The sequence below is a fragment of the Cygnus olor genome, chromosome 3, assembly GCF_009769625.2.
Source record: "Cygnus olor isolate bCygOlo1 chromosome 3, bCygOlo1.pri.v2, whole genome shotgun sequence".
NCBI lineage: Eukaryota > Metazoa > Chordata > Aves > Anseriformes > Anatidae > Cygnus > Cygnus olor.
The window spans coordinates 76,646,816-76,665,351 of record NC_049171.1 but is presented as its reverse complement, the minus strand read 5'-3'; the positions used below and the strand labels follow the sequence as shown (position 1 = coordinate 76,665,351).

The 18,536-nt window shown below is 34.5% G+C and overlaps 1 protein-coding gene across 1 annotated transcript in view; it reads left to right on the top strand.

Annotated features, from left to right (window-relative positions):
- WDR27 (WD repeat domain 27) overlaps positions 1 to 18,536 on the top strand; it is a 130,362-nt gene that overhangs the window by 13,217 nt on the left and 98,609 nt on the right. The window contains 9 exon segments of the mRNA XM_040552584.1: positions 124 to 191; positions 1,167 to 1,300; positions 2,093 to 2,169; positions 4,305 to 4,383; positions 6,675 to 6,746; positions 7,926 to 8,029; positions 10,892 to 10,981; positions 16,658 to 16,779; positions 17,356 to 17,489. Coding sequence (XP_040408518.1) covers positions 124 to 191; positions 1,167 to 1,300; positions 2,093 to 2,169; positions 4,305 to 4,383; positions 6,675 to 6,746; positions 7,926 to 8,029; positions 10,892 to 10,981; positions 16,658 to 16,779; positions 17,356 to 17,489 — 880 coding nt within the window.

Sequence of the window (18,536 nt, the reverse complement as noted above, 5' to 3'; positions counted from 1 at the left end):
TACAGTGAAAAGAGTGGGTTATGATGGTGTCAAGTTAGTGTAATTTTTTTTCTGTTTTAATGATTTTTTTTTCCATTTTCAATGTAAATACAATTCTATAGCACTATGTTCTTTTTGGTAAAGATTACAGTGGCCTAAGCATTCAGTTTGCTGCATCGTGTGCATTAACTAAGAAGACAGTTAATGGAAAGGTAAGTATTCAACATTGTAAAAAGTAAGTATTCAACATTGATTTAATGAATGTTTACATTTCCATTTTTTAATAAGCATTAATTCTGCATTTCATTTACAGATTAATGTACACCTTTGAGTTTTTTTTTGGTGTGAATTACACAGTAGTTTCTGTGGAGGTGGTTGATTCTTTATGGAGCTTAGTACTTTTAATAGCTGGGTAGTTTTAAAGCTCTCACAATTTGGATACTATCTGAAGTGATTAATAAGAAAAAAGTGAATTGTTTTTTATAGTAGTTGGTGTGTACCTTGGATGCTGAGAATGACCACTGTGGGAGTAGAGGCACTTTTGTAGGGGAAAAAAGGGTATGCATGTTGTTACACCTTTTTCTCAAGCAAATACTGGGATGAACTACTTCTAAAGCCTTCCAAGAAATCTGCTAAAGCTATCTGAGTTGTGAGAAAAATTCTGTGGAAGATCACCAAAAGAGCTTTTAAGGAAACTAAAGGTGATGTTTCTATGCTCCATTTTTGATATTAGTTTTCCTATAGAAGTGAGCTGAGTCTAGGCCTTGCTTCATATTTGACGTAGCAGTATTTTCTTTTAAAGAAGGCTCTCTCACTTAAGTAATTCACTTGTGTTAATCAGTTCTCGGTGTGCTCTCACTGTGACTCTGAAACCAGTCTTTCCTCCACGTGTGACTCTTTTCTCATGACTCTTACTGCAGAAATATCTGTATTGTAGAAGGTGTTGTAATTTCTGTGAGTGTTAGGTATGAAAGTCTGTTAGGGCACATATTTAAGCAGCATAAGCATATTTTTGAAGGAAAGCATTAAGCACTTTTTACTGCTTAATACTCTGTGAGATGAAATTGATGGATATTTTTGAGTAATTTCATAAATGACACAAAATAATTCTCCACTATAAATGACTTAGTGATAGAGTTTAAATTACAAAGTACATGGAGTGTTAGTTTGCAGTATAATTGCTGCAGGTTTTATGCTTGATCACCTCGATGTTTGAAGATGTGATTGCTGTGTTGGAGGTTAACCTTCCTGCATTGGTGAGATCTCAGCAGAGTGGTATTTTCATAAGAGCAAGTGAGAAGAGTCTATCAGTCATTGCCCGGTACAGTATAGCTTGAAGTGGTTTGTTTGTTTCTTTTTTTGTTTGTTTGCTTGCTGAGGGTGCACCCTGCTCCATCATCCAGATTATTAGAATAGACGTTGCATAGGATGGGACCCAGTACTGCCCCCTGGAGTACTCCACTGGTTACTGGCCTCCAACTAGGCCTTGGGCCACTGATCACTGCCTGGCTGTTCAGCCAATTTTCAACCCCCTCACTGTGTGCTCATCCATCCCATACCTCATCAGCTTCTCTGTGAGAATCTTATGGGAGACAGCGTCAAAAGCCTTCTGAAGTCCACGTAGACTATATCCATTGCTTTCCCCTTGTCTACCAGGCCAGACATTTCATCCCAGGATTTTATTAAATTGGTCAAGCATCACTTCCTCTGGTGAATCCATGGTGACTACTCCTGATGACTATTGTCCTTCATGATCCTGGAAATGGTTTCCAGGAAAACACTGAAATCTTGAAGTCACTGAAAAATGTACAGTTTACAGCGAAGAGAAGTGAAGATTTCAGTGCTTATAATAACATCACCACTTAGAATTCAAAGAAATGAGATTTTAACCTGTAAATGCACTAACCTGTGAATATAGTCTGGGCTGAGCCTTGCCTATGCTGCTGGGTATCTGAAATGATAAGTGATCTACTCCGTATGATTGGTAATCATGAAAAGCGAACTGGTATCACACACATACACACAAATAACTAAAAAGTTTTGACACCTTTTCCTAATCCAATGCTTTTGTCCATTGCATTGATTGATTTGTGGTTTTGGCTTTATAACTTAGGTGTTCTTTGTTGCCAGAATCTCCATTGTGTAAAGGTTTAAATAAAAACAAAAAGGAACCTTCTAGGAAAACACTTGGTAAGTGTAAAAAAATTTTGATATTAATTAATAAAGTTATATCTTTAAAAACAATGACTGACTCCACTATCTGGTGCCTATTATAATGAATATATTGATTTCTCTTATACTTGGCATTTTATTTTTATTTCATTAGAAAGAATTTTATTCTTCTGCTGATATTTCATATCCCACATATGTATTTGTAATGAATGGTAATATATCATTTTTCTTCTTTTAAATATAATCCTCTGAGAACTTTGGGTTTTGAAATAGTTAAAATGTGTAGAATGTTTACATTTTCCGCAAGACTTTTCACAGTATGTAATATATTTTTATGTATAATTTTTATTTTCTTTCTTATTTTTACTGACATGTTTTGATTAATTTTATTATCCTGGAGAGTCTTCTGTTAATACCTGTAAGTTTAGAAAGTTTTGCCTCAGGTTCCTGATATTTAACTAAAAACCAAACATCTGACTTCCAGTTGCTGTGGGAGTACATGTAGCTTCTTTGCTTAACAATAGTAAAACTAAGTCCAGAAAATACGTAGAAAATATATCTTTTTCATTGTTGTGGTTTAGCCCGGCTGGCAGCTAAACACCACACAGCCGTTCGCTCACCCTCCCCCCTCCCTCTCTGGGATGGGGGAGAGAAACGGGAAAGTGAAGCCTGTGAGTTGAGATAAAGACAGTTTATTAAGACAGGAAAATAATAATAATAACAGTAATAATAATAATAATAATAGTATTAATAGTAATAATGTGTACGAAATAAGTGATGCACAATGCAATTGCTCACCACCCGTTGACCGATGCCCAGCCTATCCCTGAGCAGCCGGCCCCCCTCCCCACCCCGGCTAGCCACCCCTATATATTGTTCAGCATGACGTCAGATGGTATGGAATACCCCTTTGGCCAGTTTGGGTCAGCTGTCCTGGGTCTGTCCCCTCCCAGCTCCTGCTGCATCCCTAGCCTGCTCGCTGGCAGGACAGAGCGAGAAGCTGAAAAGTCCTTGGCTTGGTGTAAGCACTGCTCTACAACAATTAAAACATCAGCATGTTATCAGCGCTCTTCTCATCCTAATCCAAAACATAGCACCCTACCAGCTACTAGGAGGAAAATTAACTCTGTCCTAACTGAAACCAGGACATTCATCATCAACTTTTCTTTAGAAAAGATAGAAAATTACCAGTAGCTGTAGATGTGTACAATAATCTATTTTGATTATATTGATTGTACTTCATGGACGTGCTAGAATGTCAAAGGTTATATTTTTAGTTTTGTTTGATATTCTGAGAATGCATCTACAGTGTTTTAACTAGAATTCCAGCCTGCTTCTGAAACCCAGCACTGATGCCAGTTTTACTCTTGTTGACATGTCTCATTCAGATAGCTTAGGTGCTGTAAATAAATAAATCTCTTTGGGAGTTCCTCAGGAAGGACCCTTTTTTGCCTCTTCACTACTTAAAGAGAGAGGTTAGCTGGTGGGAGTTGAAGGTGCATCTATCCTCAACATAGGTAAATGTGCCCACAAGATCACTGCCAATGCACCTGAAGTTTTCCCCTGGGAATATGAACAAGTTTTCCCCTTTTACACCATTTATTTAATTAGTTTGTTTCTGCTGATAGGAAATGCTAATAAGTTAGTTTTGGTTGGAGGCTGAGGCTTCTCAGGACAGCAGCATAAATGCAGCCTTTATTAGTGACTTCTCAAGCCACATAAAAGAACAAACATTTATGTGTACCTGCCAGTCAGTTTATTAAAAATCTTTGGATTTGTTCCATATTACAAATATAGGTTGTGAATAGATTATAACTAGTGCTTATAAAATCTAAGCATAAAATAGGCAATTACAAAACAAATTTGTGAGTGAATTATGAAAAAATTTCCTCAGAACAGTATTTTTGTTAGTTCAAAGTTTAGAAAAGTTCCTACTTGATACTATTGGAGGAGGGATATTATGCAAAGGAGCAGTTTATATTTCTTTCCTTTTCTCAATATTCATTATTTTAGAGTAATTGGTCATAAATGTGCTTTGTAACATAAAGAGACATTAAAAATTGCCAGAGCAGTAGTTTAACTATGCATCTAAAAACTTGTAAAAATATAATGTTAAGAAACACTTTAATGAATATTAAATTATTTTACTATAGGAGTGAAAAGCACTGTGAAAGATCAGCCATTGGTTTTCCATTATAAAATTAAGTCATCAGGTTATACAGCAGCACCACGGTGAGTAGATATGTTAGTATTTTAGCTGTTTTACTGGTTTGTGATATTTTATCACATAATAGGTATGTGTAGTCTCACCACTGTGAAATTAATGACATAAAAGGTAGATATTATGTTAACAAACAAAATATTTTAAAAATGTGTTGTAAAACAAAAAAATTACAGCTTCTGTTCGGTGTCTTAGAATGAAAATTTCTGTGTACGTTTGCACAATGCCTGTTTCCAAGTACTATGTCACTTAAACCCATTTAGCTCTTTTCCTTGTTCTACACATACAGAGTATTCTGAGGTCAACATACAGAGAAGTACATCTTTCGTTTCATCTCAGACATCTGTTGAGATGGGCTATGTTACAATTTTTTGAGTTGTATAACCTCTCCTTGCTGGTGTGTATTGTCTTTGAAGAACCTTTTGATGGTGGTTGTTTTTTAGGAGCCTTTAAAATCTCTTGTGAAACAGTTCTCTGAAAGTTGCTGTAACTTTGCCTATGTCCCTTGGATGCTTGCAAAGGTTTCTCTTGGGATGAACAGTTCACTCAGATGGAATGAGAAATGTTGTCCTAGAGGTCCCCAGAGAAATGGAGATTTTATGTCAGTATCTCAAAGCTCAAGGGGATCCTAGACAAGGCACTTCATTTTTGGTATGGATTATGCTGGACAGTACCATCCTTGTGTATTATAACTGTTATAGCATAAATATAATGGTGCAAGGTATTATATGAGAAATTATCCTTATTTTGGATGCAAGTGGGTGTTGGAACTGAGGCATCAAGAACAGCTTTTGCCTGTCAGCAATAGATTTCTTCTGTACATTTTAAGTGGTCTGGGGAAAGAACCACTTAGGTTTACAGTTTTAGACTGCTACTGGGAGCTGTGGTTTTATATTCTGAGAACAACCAGTAGAGGCTGGGACCTCAAAATAAATTTAGTCACTGTGAAATAATGGACCTGTTTTTGCTGAGGTACATGATTCCTGGATGTGTTCTGTGTGTTCCTGGTTCAGTGAATATACAGACTGTGTTGTCTTTTCTCTTCAGTTTCTCTAAACCTGAAAGCTTTAGGTAAGGTAGGATGAACAGGAGCACTGGACTCTGTTAGTTCAGGAAAGACCTATTCACCTCATCCCTAATTTTGTGGCATAGAATTTCCTTGTTTTATCAAACTCACCATTTAAGTGTTCATTGAGAACATGACTTGAAATGTTCCCTTATCAAAAAATTAGTGTCAGAGGAAACTAAATCTGGCTTAAGGGCTTCTATAAAATTGCACCCTCATCTCTTGTGTCTTGTTTGTTTACTTGTCAGTTGAAAGAGCTTTTGGTTGTGTGCCATCATCATGATGATGTGTGGGATAGTTATTTCATAACTTCATATCTTTCATTCATCCCACCCACCACAGAGCAGTCCCTGGGAAACATTCTGAGTTGCTTTCTAACAGGGTGTCAGACTTCCACCTTATCCAAAAAAATCACCTTTGTTGTTTCCCCAGTCTTCAGACCTATGAAATAGAAAGTAAGAAGTGTTAAAATGTAGTGCAAGAGGTTCAGGATGGAGTGTCTTTCACTCTTCAGTGATCTGCACACAGCGCCATCTCTTGCAAAGAGCATGCTAAGAAATGTCTCCATTTTTGCTAAGTGTTGTGCTGCCACTACTGAGAGATTTAGAGTGTCTGCCAAGTGCAGTTTCCAGAGGGTCTGGACTCCATTTCTCAGGGAATGTAGCTGAGAAATCTATGATAATTCTGCTGAAGTATAGGGAAAAACTGGCTAGGGAAAAGACTTTTGACACCTGTTCATTTATCCATTTACTTTTTTTTTTTGATGATGATGATGATTATTATTATTATTTGCTGAAATTAGTGTTGCTATATGAAGGAGTTGTGCTGCACTTGCTGGCTTTGTGTTTTGTCAACTCAAAACTTACCTTCCCCTTTCAGTTGTTCCAGTTTTCTTTCAAAATCTGTACTAGGTATTCTCTCTCTTTCTTGAAACTCTTCTCGTTTCTTCAGTCTGCAGAAAGAAATATCTGAGGACTTTATGAGAATGGATTTTGGCCTTCAGAATGCTTTATCCAACAAATAACTCACAGAAAGCAGAACTTAGCTGCAAATTTGAGCATTAGATCATTAAAGATACCTTTATCATTCATTGTGTACATTATCTTACCTTCTGATGTTAGTAGCAGGCATAAATAGTAAGAAGGAACTAGGGTTATATTTTGTTTGAAACAAACTGCTTCTCTTTGATGAAATGTTTAATGTTTCGTATAGGAGAGTCTGTGTTCTTTCTTGTAGAATGACCAAGTTTTCTCCAAATACTAACCTGAAGAAAAGTTATATATCAAAGCGGAAGACCAGTGTTGAACGGTAGGTAACCTAGCAACTGCATTAGAAGAAGAACAAATTAAAATGAGTTCTATCATAAATATTATTTGTAACTGCTTCTCTCATTGGAATGCTTTAGTTAGGAGTATCAATGGAACTAAAATACTTTGTAAATTTGCTACAAAAGTAACAAGTGATTCACATGATCAGATTGACAATTAAAACTGATTAAGTCTTACACAGAAAATCTACACATTTATTTTACTTGGATTTTTTTTGCTAGAAAGTAAAATAGGTGTTAGTTATGGTTGGAGGCAAGGTCCCAACAAGTTCTTAACCTGCAATTCTAGTCAGAAAAGCAATGGAATGTGGCAAGGTGAGATTAAATGATTTCCTATCATGTGCCTCATTCACTCCTAAAATCATGTTATCTTAAGTCAAATCAAGCTTAATGTAGTGTATTTAAACAGAGATTGCATAACGATAGTTTGGCCAGTGGATTCATCATCACTGTGGATACAAAGAGCTAATGTTTTTTTAGAGCTGGCACTTTTATGTTAATTTGTGTGGTACATTAAATGGGGATATTACACACATTTTTTTCTCTTTCTACCAAATAGTCATTTTTCTTTGTAGTACAAACATAAAAATAAAGATTGATGAATGCTATTTTGATTTTTCTTCTTAAACTCTTAAACATTTAGTAGATGGTGGCTGAGTTTTTATATTCCTTGCACACACATGCAAGCCTTTAGATGAGCACTTCAGATGATTTCAATATTGGTTTGCATTATTTTGTGATGGATTAAGCTACTTAGCACTTACTGTTTTGTTTAGTATGTTGTTAAATAGATAAGTGTCACTCTTGCTTTTATATATGGACATATTTTTTCATATTTCTTACTGTCACAACAAGGTAGTTTGTGTTCTTTAAATAATTTCACTAGATAATTATAAAACTTAAAAAGTTTGATTTTCTGTAAAATTCCATGTTAATTCTTGATTTCATGAATTTATAACAGTTATAGGAGTTAAATATGACAATTTTTAATTTGTTCTGCCCCTTATCCTGGATTTAACATAAGTTCTCCAGGGAATATTTACATAAAGATACTTACAATAACACCCCAAACAACATTTATTTCATAATTGAAATGACAGCCTACTGGTTTTAGATATCTCAATATTTTTCCTCTCTTTCTCTCTTTCCCTTCTTTGAAGTACACGTAAAGAATATCCATTGGAAAGTTCTCCTCCAATCAACTGTGAGAGAGAGAGATCTGTTACTTGTAAACCAACCCCAATTTCTTGCATTCAGTATTCCGGTATGTATAGGTGTTATAAAAGGTACTGTTGGTCCCTTGTGCAGACAGAAAAACAAAATTTGTGTGATGTGGTTTATTAAGACCATGGATTTGCTAGGCAAATTCCCAGAAAACTCTGGCATCTACTGTCTGGTCATAATTTTTTAACTTCCAAATGCATGTAAGCTGCTTACGTGTATGCAAAAGGATTGTAATTCCTCTCTGATCTTACATCTTGTTTGCCTTTGGACTCATTCTATCACTTTTCCATTACAACTTGAAAATTAGTAGTCTAACACATTCTTTCATTAAGGAAGTTTATCTTCTGAGACATTTACTTAGTGTTGTTAGGGTGTATTAGAGGCTGAAGTTCTTTTTAAAAATAATCAGAATACTTCTATTTTTTATGTAAAAATTATTCAGTTTTTATATATAAACACTCTAAAAAAGAATTGTTGAATATAATCCAAAGAAGAGTATTTTTCTTAACTGCTTTTGAGAAGCGAGTCTTGTCATAGGTTTAGTCATTTCCAATCCATATAAATAATACTATACAAAAATAACTTCCTAGTTCAGTGATCAAATGTGTCTCCAAGTATATAAATACATCAATCTACACTCTGCAAACCACAATACATACAAAGTATTTAAAAATGTATATCTTTATAAGTATTTTGGGGACAAGAACAATTTTCATCTTCAAGAAATAAAAGCAAACTAGATGCAGTCAGTAACTTCTAAAACATACTTCAGCCCTAAATGTTCCCTAAAGACCTGGAAGAAATTATTTTTATGGCTCATGAAGGAAATCAGTTGCAGAGAGATCTTTTGTAGGAATGCTCCATGATCTTAGAATTAAAGGCTCCTTTTTAGAAAAAAAAAAAATGTATATATATATAAATAAATAAATAAACCAACCAACCAACCAACCAAACGAAAACAACAATCAAAAAACCAGCACTATGGTTTTGGTAATACATTTTAAGGAAATACGCTTTTACTTAATCCAAGTAAGGAATACATTTCTTTCTTTCTTTCTCTTTTTATCTATCTGTCTGTATCTCACACACGCATGCACACAAACACAGGCTTAAACAGGAACATTTTCGCATAACAGGGTTTAACAAAATCTTTTCTATATTTTTTTTGAGTAAAAAAGAAACATAGGATTGTAAGCCTGCAAAGATGTGTTCTGTTATTGTTATAGGTTGTGTTAACCACATGGTTCCGACCTTTACAATACATTTGCTGTTGCAAATTTACAAACTGGAATTGCAGCTTGGAGCACTCCTTCAAGTGGTCATTGTAAACTATGAATCACAATCATTAATACTTATGTGCATCTTTAAACATATGAGATAGAAAATTGAATAGAAAGCAAGTAAATTGAGGTTGTAAACTTGCATTAATGATTTAATACAAATCCTCTTGAACTTAATAAACATACTCATGTGGCATTGGAGGTGTTACAAGTTATGACTATTAAAAGACAGTTTTCCATGGGATTTGAGATGATGTTCCATTAAACAAGCTTCCACATTTATAAGAAAAAAGATTTTCTCTCATTCTGTATGCACAAAAAGGTGTATGTTTTGTTAGTTATGTGTGTGTGACTTATGTTATATTGCTTACATGGTACATTTACCAATCAGCTCTCATGCTGAAAATACATACTGTCAAAATTAAGGAAAAGAAGGGGGGCATGTGGAAATCTGGAGAAGAGCACCACACTCTAGCTTAAAGACTATGGGGTTTGTGGGGCATGCATTTATTTGAGTATTTTATCCAGAACTACTTATTTTTTTTTAGGAAAATATTGAACAACATTATTTAATATGCATAGTTACTAGCATTTGGAGAAAAAAAAAACACAGATGAAATATTGCTGGTGAGATATAATAAAAAATTTTATAAGGTAGCTCTGCTAGTTTAGTATACTGGTGTATTTAATAATTGATAACAAAAATGGATTCTGGAATGCCTCTTTTTAGCATATACATCTACTCCATTTTGCATCTGTTTTTTTTAAAAAAATTCACTTTTAGTAGTTGGTTCTCAGAGATTAGGCATATGGGACTCTTATCTGGTCATATTCTCATGATTCATTTGGATAAAAAGATCTATTGTGGGATTCTGGAACAGCAAGGTGGATAGTACTTGGATAACATTGCTGTATCGACAGTTGACCATGACTTACTCCCTTTCCCTTGTCACAGATGCTCTTCATAGTGAACCTAGTAGCATTGATTTGAATTGTGCTATTCGTTTTTTTTTGTTTCTGTGCTGTCTTCTCTGGCTCTTCTCCCCTCCCATTGGTTCATTTATCTGCTCTTTCTTCATTATTCAAATGTAAACATTAAAAGAGACTATCCTGTCAGTGTGTGCTCCTGTTAATGAATAATACCAATAGACAATCCAACTGCACTTGAATAGGTTTTGGGGTGAAGCTGGCAGGAAAAATATTGTCTTTAAAAAGTTATCCAGAATGACTAATATGTGCTTTTTTAATATATATGAAAAGGCAATATAACTTCTAATATGAAGATATAGAAAAATGAGTTAAGTCAGGAAATAGATTTATATGACTGCTAAAAATTTATGCACTTAAAATTTTTAGTACTTTTTTTTTGGTAAAAAGTGAATTTCTGCCATGTGGTGAATAACTATTGTGAGAATGTCAGGAACAAAAGAAATGAATTTGTGTACAAATTCCTACCAAATTCTGCAGTGTGAGTTTATGACATTCATACACAAAATTTTTTAAATGTGAAATGAATACCTAGTGTGTGTTCTGTTGTAGCGGCATGTGATTTTTATGAATAAAAGAACAGCACATTATATCCTTGTTGCTTTCAAACTTAAATCATCAGAATCTCTTTGTAGGGGATGGAGAGCAGCTGGCTTGCGGGCTGGTTGACAAGACTATACTGATATTCAATGCCAATCTCACCGATACGTGTAATGTTTTTTCAGGTAAACTTATGAATTACATAATTAAAAGGATAGTATATAATTGCATTTAACCTAAAGTGGTGTATTAATTAAAAATTCCACTTACATCACCCTGAAAAGAATGGGGGCGGGAGATGCTTCTGATTCAGGAAGTATAAATTATTTCTCTGACTGGTTAATTTTGCTCTAGAATTAAACTGCCCACCAGTTTTTCAAATTTCTCAGTTTTCTGGGAGGTAAATAGTAGCAATATATCACAGTATATATTGCAATCTGCATTGTGTGGGTATTGTGTGGGTGTGTATTACAATAATTAAGTAGAAATAGTAAAAGCAATATATTGCAATAATAAAAATATTGTGTATATTGCAGTAATATATTCTAATAGATTATTAGCCAAAAAATGACTGATGACTTGGCAAATTATGTGATTGGTGTGCAACTACATACTTCTAAAGAATAACTATTTGAAATAGGAGGAACTATTCCTATGGAGAAACCCATGCTGTAAAAGTGTGTGTGCGTGTACATTTGTGCATTACTTAACATTGTAAAATTAACCTTTAAGAGTTCTAAATTTCTATAGGCAAATTTTTATAGCAGTAAATGTTATGACTAAAATTCATAGAGCAGGACTGACTTTGTGGAACGTCATAATGGAAAATGACTGCCATTTACTAGTAGGCCTTATCTAGAATAAAAGCAGACTATTTTCAGTATTTTTAGCAATTTTTGAAAATTATTTCTAAGTAAACCTCCCCTTTTTTTTTTTTTTTTCTGAGTACCTTTTTTTTTCCGAGTATACTTTTAATTGTATTTTGTGGAAGACTGTGGAAAAAAAAAAACACTATCCATGGAAAAATTATAAAATATGAATATTGATGCTCAGTCATAGTATGAAGTGTACTTAAAAATAGGAACTATTAAGAAGATTGTCATTTTGTTTTTTACAAACTAAAATACCAGATTGTTCTTTAATTATTGATATCCTTGAAACAAATGGATAATACCATTTTTTAAACTGACATCTGCCATATTGTAGGACTCTTCTGTATGAAATAGTAATATTTCATAGGCTGTGGTGTTAATGGACTTCTCAAGTCTATAACAGCCAGGCTTGGAAAGCTATTTTTGGTTTCCTATCAAATACATCTATGAATTCATCACATAAGAAATTGATGAAACCACACAATTTGGCTTTTCCCAAATTATGGTTTTCAAACACAAGGAATCATATTTATTGAGACAAACACAAGATATTTTTCTTAACTGAAATCAAACTCTTGACAAAGCCCAAACTGCTAGCAGCAAAAACAGAATGATGGAGCATCTTGCATGTAGACTTTGATTTTTTTCTGCTTTTAGTAATGTCTCTTTAGTTCACAGACTTCAGTACTGTTATTATTAAAATGTGCCCAGTTGGGTGTGCTTTGAATTTTGATTTTTCTTACTTAACAAAACAACATGTTTTCCCCAGAGTAAGTGTAGCGCTGAAGTGTTATGTCTAAATATTCCCAGGGAGATCAAGATCATACCTGCTTAACTTCTCTTGTACTTGGGATCATTTAAAACAAAACAAAACAAAGCAAAACACGTTATTAATGAAAGGCTTTGTCTTTCTATAAAATAAAACCTCAAGACACCGTTCCTGGATTCAGTTTGTGACTTGCACAATGACTTTACTCAAATTAATTGGTGTTACATGAAGAAAAACATTTATTTAAGTTTATAGATTTATTGGGGGGGGAGAAAAAGACCTTATTGCCCTGCTCATAACGTGTATATTCAACTATTACCTCACACAAAGAGGAAATCATCACTAACGCTGCCTCCATTAGTGGCCACAGTGTAGATCATGTCAGCCATTTCAAGGTATATGTGATATGGAGATTATGTGCTACAAAAAGTGACAGTCATTAAGGTGTTAAGTACAAGTTGTTTGTCTTGCTTTACAAAGAAAAAAATACATATATTGATAAACTGTTGTACTGACAACTGGCTTTGTGCTGTTAACTTCCTTAGTTTTTGCTAGCTGCTATTTAATTTCTTTCATTGATATCTTCAATTTTCTGTTCTCTGTTCTCTTTTCTGATGCACTTCTGAAAAGAAGTGCAAACCACATTGCACTTCAGGGAGCGTAAGAATGCAACCTGTGTGCACAGGTCTTTTCAAAACCAGTGTAAATGGGAAACTGAGACACTACTGTAGGGAGAAGGAATCTCAGACCATCAGTTACTTGTTTATTTCATTCATGTAGTTCTGCACGGCTTAGATTATCATGAAATCTACTTTATCTTCTACTTTAAGTACCACTTTAAATACATCTACATTAAAAATCCTTGTTTGGAAGTTTATAATTTTTTTTTTCTTTAAAAACTTTGATGAATTACTCCTACTCAGTTGCACTCAATGGCAATTTAAAGCTTGCTTTTTATTGAGAAATGAAAATGAAAAGTATTTTATTTAAAAAAAAAGGCAGTAATAACACCTGAATATTGCCGATAGTTGAAAACATATTTTTATAATGCTCCATCACTGAAGGGTGGTATAACAACAGCAGTTTTACTTTAAGCCTAATCTATTCAGTTTTGTTCCCTGAAGTACTCAGTTACAGTTTTAAGTATCTCTGCATTCCTCTCAGTGTTGGCTCTTCAGGTGTCTGTGTGCTATTGTGAAGCGCAGGTGATGTTGGCCAGCTTTAAAAGGGTTACAGCCAGCACGGCCCTTTTGAAGAACTCTTTTTACAAAACCAGCTGCTGTCCTTCTCAATGTGCTTCAAGACTGGGGAACCCTGAGTAAAGCCTGTTTTGAAGCTTACTGGCTTCTTGCAAGCCAGCTGGCATCATCTCCCCTTTGCTTTGGGATTGGGGGACCTGGAGTGAAGAGATTCTTAAGCTTTTTACACAGCCTTTCCAATTTTCCAAACCTCAGATTTTCCTGAAGTTTCTCATGTTCCTCACCACTTTGGAAAACTGTTTTGTATATTCTAGTCAGTGCTTTTTTCTCTCCCCCCCCCCGCCTTTTTTTCATGCAGATAATTTAAGGCTTCCAAATGAGTTTATAAAACCAAAGCCTCCAAATAAACTTTTACTTTGAGGATAAAATAAGTACAGTACTTACGTATATACTTACCCAGTACTCATGCAGTTTTCTGGTGAAAGTTTTATGTTTTTGGTAATTGAGAATTAAATTATCTTGTTTATTAACCTTTTTGTAGCTATATGTTACCACAGAAGATTTTAATTGCTGAGGTAAATCGATTAGCTCTCCTGTAATTTAAAATGAAAATATTTCATTTAAATCTTCCATTGACTAAAGAGAAAATGTGCACAAGAGGGCAGCGTAAGAACTTTGAATGTTTAAGTTTAGATTAGATTTTTTTTAGACTTCATCTGGACAAATTAGCAGCATAGTATGGGCCAAAGTTTGTTAATTTAGTTTGATATATGTTCTTCTTTTCTGATCTTTTTGATCAGTGTCAATATAATTTTAGAATGAATTAATAATTTTACCTTCTGGGTGATGTCTGTGACTTCTGAACTTCTTTCTTTGTAAGTTCCTGATCTTGTTCTTAACCTTGTGACACCAAAATGGTAAAGTCTGATTCTTGCCAAGTCTTTTTGCTGTTATGGAGAAACAATAATACTTTAAGCCATAATTTTTGAACAGGTTCTTAATTTTTATTTAACTAATGCGATAGTCCTGTTGAAGCTGCTGTAGTTAGCCTTGCATTGTGTTTTTCCAAAAACAGCTAGCTCAGTAATAAAAACCTAATGAATAAAATAAAATACTGCAGCTTTTTCCAAGGTCTTAAGTGGCCTCTAGATTATATCTAATACATATTCTGTCTAACATCAAATTTGATTACCATCTAATACTCAGATTTTTTCTGTTGGCTAATACTGTAACTTTTTTCTTAAAACTGAATTTCAAGAATGTTTCTTGAAAATATTCCCCCAATGATTTTGAAAAATGAGAATGATCGTTGTTTGTGGATAAGTTAGATTACTGAATCTTTTATAACTGCTGATATTTCTTGCTTAAAAACACTGAACTTTGATGAAGTCAACATCAGTTGTTCTGTGCTTGAGACTTCTAGAATATGTATTTATTTGCCATAGCCATGGTGAGTTCCTGTACTTTTTTGGGAATCCTTCTGGGACTCACTAGCTTTGCCTTCCTGACTTTCTCCTTGTAAATCATCATCCCACCAATTACATTGTTTTCTTTTACAATATCTGGTTGTTTGCAGCTCTGAAAAATCAGTTTCTAAGCACTGGAAGTTAAGCGTTCCAAATGAGGTTCATATGAAGCCTGATTCAGATCCTGAAGGCCTTCGATGCCAGAGTAACCTTCCTGGGATCCAGGAGTTTACTTTGGGCTGAGCCTTTCCACAGAACTACATTTCTTGCAGACCCATGACAAAAAATTAACCAGGCTTTACAAGGTCCGGGCTGCTAAGTTCAGTTTTGCTGGTCTTCCAAATCTCTGTTATTAGGACTGTGCAGAGTCAAAGCAATCTGGGATGAAGCAATCAGGATAACTTATCAGTCAGAGAAAAATAATACATGATCATCAGTACTGTGGACTAGATACTGTTTTTCGGGCCTCTCCATGAGCCAAATATGGGCTAGCAGGCAGGTGCAAAGTGCTGTAGTCTTATATGAAAATCATCCTGTTTGCCGTTTGGCCATTGCAGCAGATCATAGGGCTCTGGACCTTAACTATCCCAGCTACACTTTGAAATATTTGGTAGCGATGTTGTCAGTGATAGTTGTTTTATTCACTCTGTCAACAAGGGGATGAAACCAAATGAAACTATTCTCTTAACATCCTTGTCTGGGTAGCCTCTTTCAGACTGGCGTTTGGGTCTCTGTGAATGAAAAGAAAGCTTTTCCAGACATTAGAAGTATTGATTAGAAGTATTAGAGGTTGATGGTCAAGCTTCTGTTTTCCATGGAAGGGTCTGTTCCCCCCCGCCCCCCCATTTTGGAGTAATTGTAATCCAATTCAGGGCTAATTTAACTCTGAGACAGTAAGCATTTAATGAAAAAGAAAAGTACAACAATTGTAGCAGAAAGGCTCCCTATTAATGACAGCAGCCTTATAACCACTAAGTGCTTCTTATTCAGTCTGGTATGGGGAAAAAAATTATTAATATCACTGTGGCAGCAAAGATCTGTAAATATGTTTTTGTTGCTAACTCATAAGGATGTTTCTTTGCTCTGTATTTGTCTAGCACCATTTTGTAGTTCTAGCTGAGTCAAATCTGAATTACAGGAAGCTGAAGAAAATTTAGCTACTAGTTTTTATTCTTTTAAAATGTTAATGTCTTTAAAACATAAATGTCTTTTTATGTCATAAAGTTTTCATACGAGCCCCCTTATAGCAACAGAGGCAATATCTTACAAATGTGTATGAGATTTCAGGTAGAATATCTCAATATGTCTCTGATCTTATTTCATTTAGTGAACTTTGATTATTAATGAGAGACATTTTTCCATATATTTTGGTGGAATAAAAAAAAAATCAATGAGTGGTTTACTGTTACTAGTTTTAATCCAACCATTTGAAGCCTGTATTTAAAATGTATTTTAATATTGTGTATAACCATATTAAAACAATATGATTAACTCTGGAGAAATGTATAAATGCAAGAAATGGGCTTTATGATATTTTCATTATTATTTTTATTAGGTCATGATGGTGCAGTTAACTCTGTTGGTTGGAGTCATGACAAGAAGCGGTTAGTTTCTGCATCAGAAGACAGAACCGTAAGGGTCTGGTCAGTCTGCAAGAATGAACCTGCCCTAATTCTGGTAACTAGAAACTCCTGTTGGGTTAGTTCAGAGGACACTATTTTTCACTTTCATCTACTTGTAATGGTTCTGTAGAAAGAACATATGGCTTGATTTTCAGAGCTACTGACTGGTTGTCATTCCAACTGATACTACAATCCAGGTGGTCTCCATTGACTTCAAATTAGGCTTTCATCATGACAATTTGTGAAAAAAGCCTAATAGCCAAGCCTAGTAGGCATGTCAGGAAGTTTTAGTTTTAATGTCTGCTATGTATTTTCTATTTGCCTTGGCTCATCTCTCCTTCACTTTAGTCTACTCCACAATTCAGATGGAAGTTTAGTGTCTGAGGCTAGATTGTATTAGATTTAATTGGCTATAAACTATTGCTATTAATTATACTCCCAACTCATTTAAGCAGAATGAAAACTATGTTTTGAGATTAATAGACATGAAAACTAGGAAGGGCCACTACATATCAGGTTATTCTGTGATGTGGTGAGATTAACAGGGAGATTATGTTTTAGCACCAGCGATCTCAAACAAAAAATATTCAGTATCTTAGAATCCGTTCTTACTAATATATTTTTTTAACAGGGCAAAGGTATGTTTCATAAGGCTATACGCTTCGTGCAGTTTTATTTTATGGATGCATTTATACTGCTGTGTTGTGGAGCTGAATTTCATCTATTAAGTTTCCATGTAGACACAACCAAGGATGACTTAAAACAGTGAGTTAAATCTCTCATTAACAGAGCATTGAAAATACATGAAATGCTGTTTGATCTGAGGGTGTTTTTTTTGGGGGGGGGGAGGGGAGGGGGGGGATAGTTGGGTAGAGGGAAGAGGCTATCTTAGGAAAAATATTACAGAAGAAAGAATTAAATAGTAAAAGCCAATAGTAAAAGGTCTTTATTCTTGCATAATAAAAAAAGGGAAATGTCAATTTTTATAGTGCATACCTTGTCTGGTGCAAATAATATTTCTATTACTTTTAACAGTTTGTGACCTTCTGAACTTTACCTTCTGTCTGTTTACATTTTACTGTGCATTAATATATTAAGTTACCTTTGAATGGCTATTGCAGTTCCTACTCTTATGGGAGTATTTCTAAATACATTTTCTTTCAGAGACTCCAATATGCTCTGACTGTCTCCTACCTTCTGTGTCAAATGGAGTGGATTGCTTTCATCATTTTCACTGGCTTTCTACCTTTTATGTTGTATCTAATTACTTCTCCTATTAACTTATTTTTCTCTTTGTTTCTTCATGGTTAAGCATTCTTCATGTACTTTTTACTAACACTGTTCTATTGATCATTAAGTGGCTTCTTCTTTCTGACCTGGAATCAAGTTTTTGTATTAAATCTGATATACTTTTTCTGATCTTTTAGTTCATAATTGTAGCTGAAGTGTTTTATTATCCTTTTATCTCTCAGCTCTTCTTTTGCTCTTGCTGGCTTTCAGCAGTATTGTGTATACACATGTATAAATGTATCTGTTTAGACACAATAGTGTTTAAAAAACCTTGAAGAGATATTTTGCTTTGTTTTATATTACCACTGTAGATCTTCAGTAGAACGGCAAATAGACTGTGGAGTTGTAATCTTAATTCTATTAGTTGATACTGTGAATAGTGTCCATTTGTGATATTGAATAGTATTGAATCTGATTTTGGTTTGTAAATGGTTCCAAATAGTTGATTAATTGTGATTTTCAGTGACCTGCCTGGTTTTACTGTTAATCCACTGGCATTTGTTATCCTTTAACTCCTGTTTC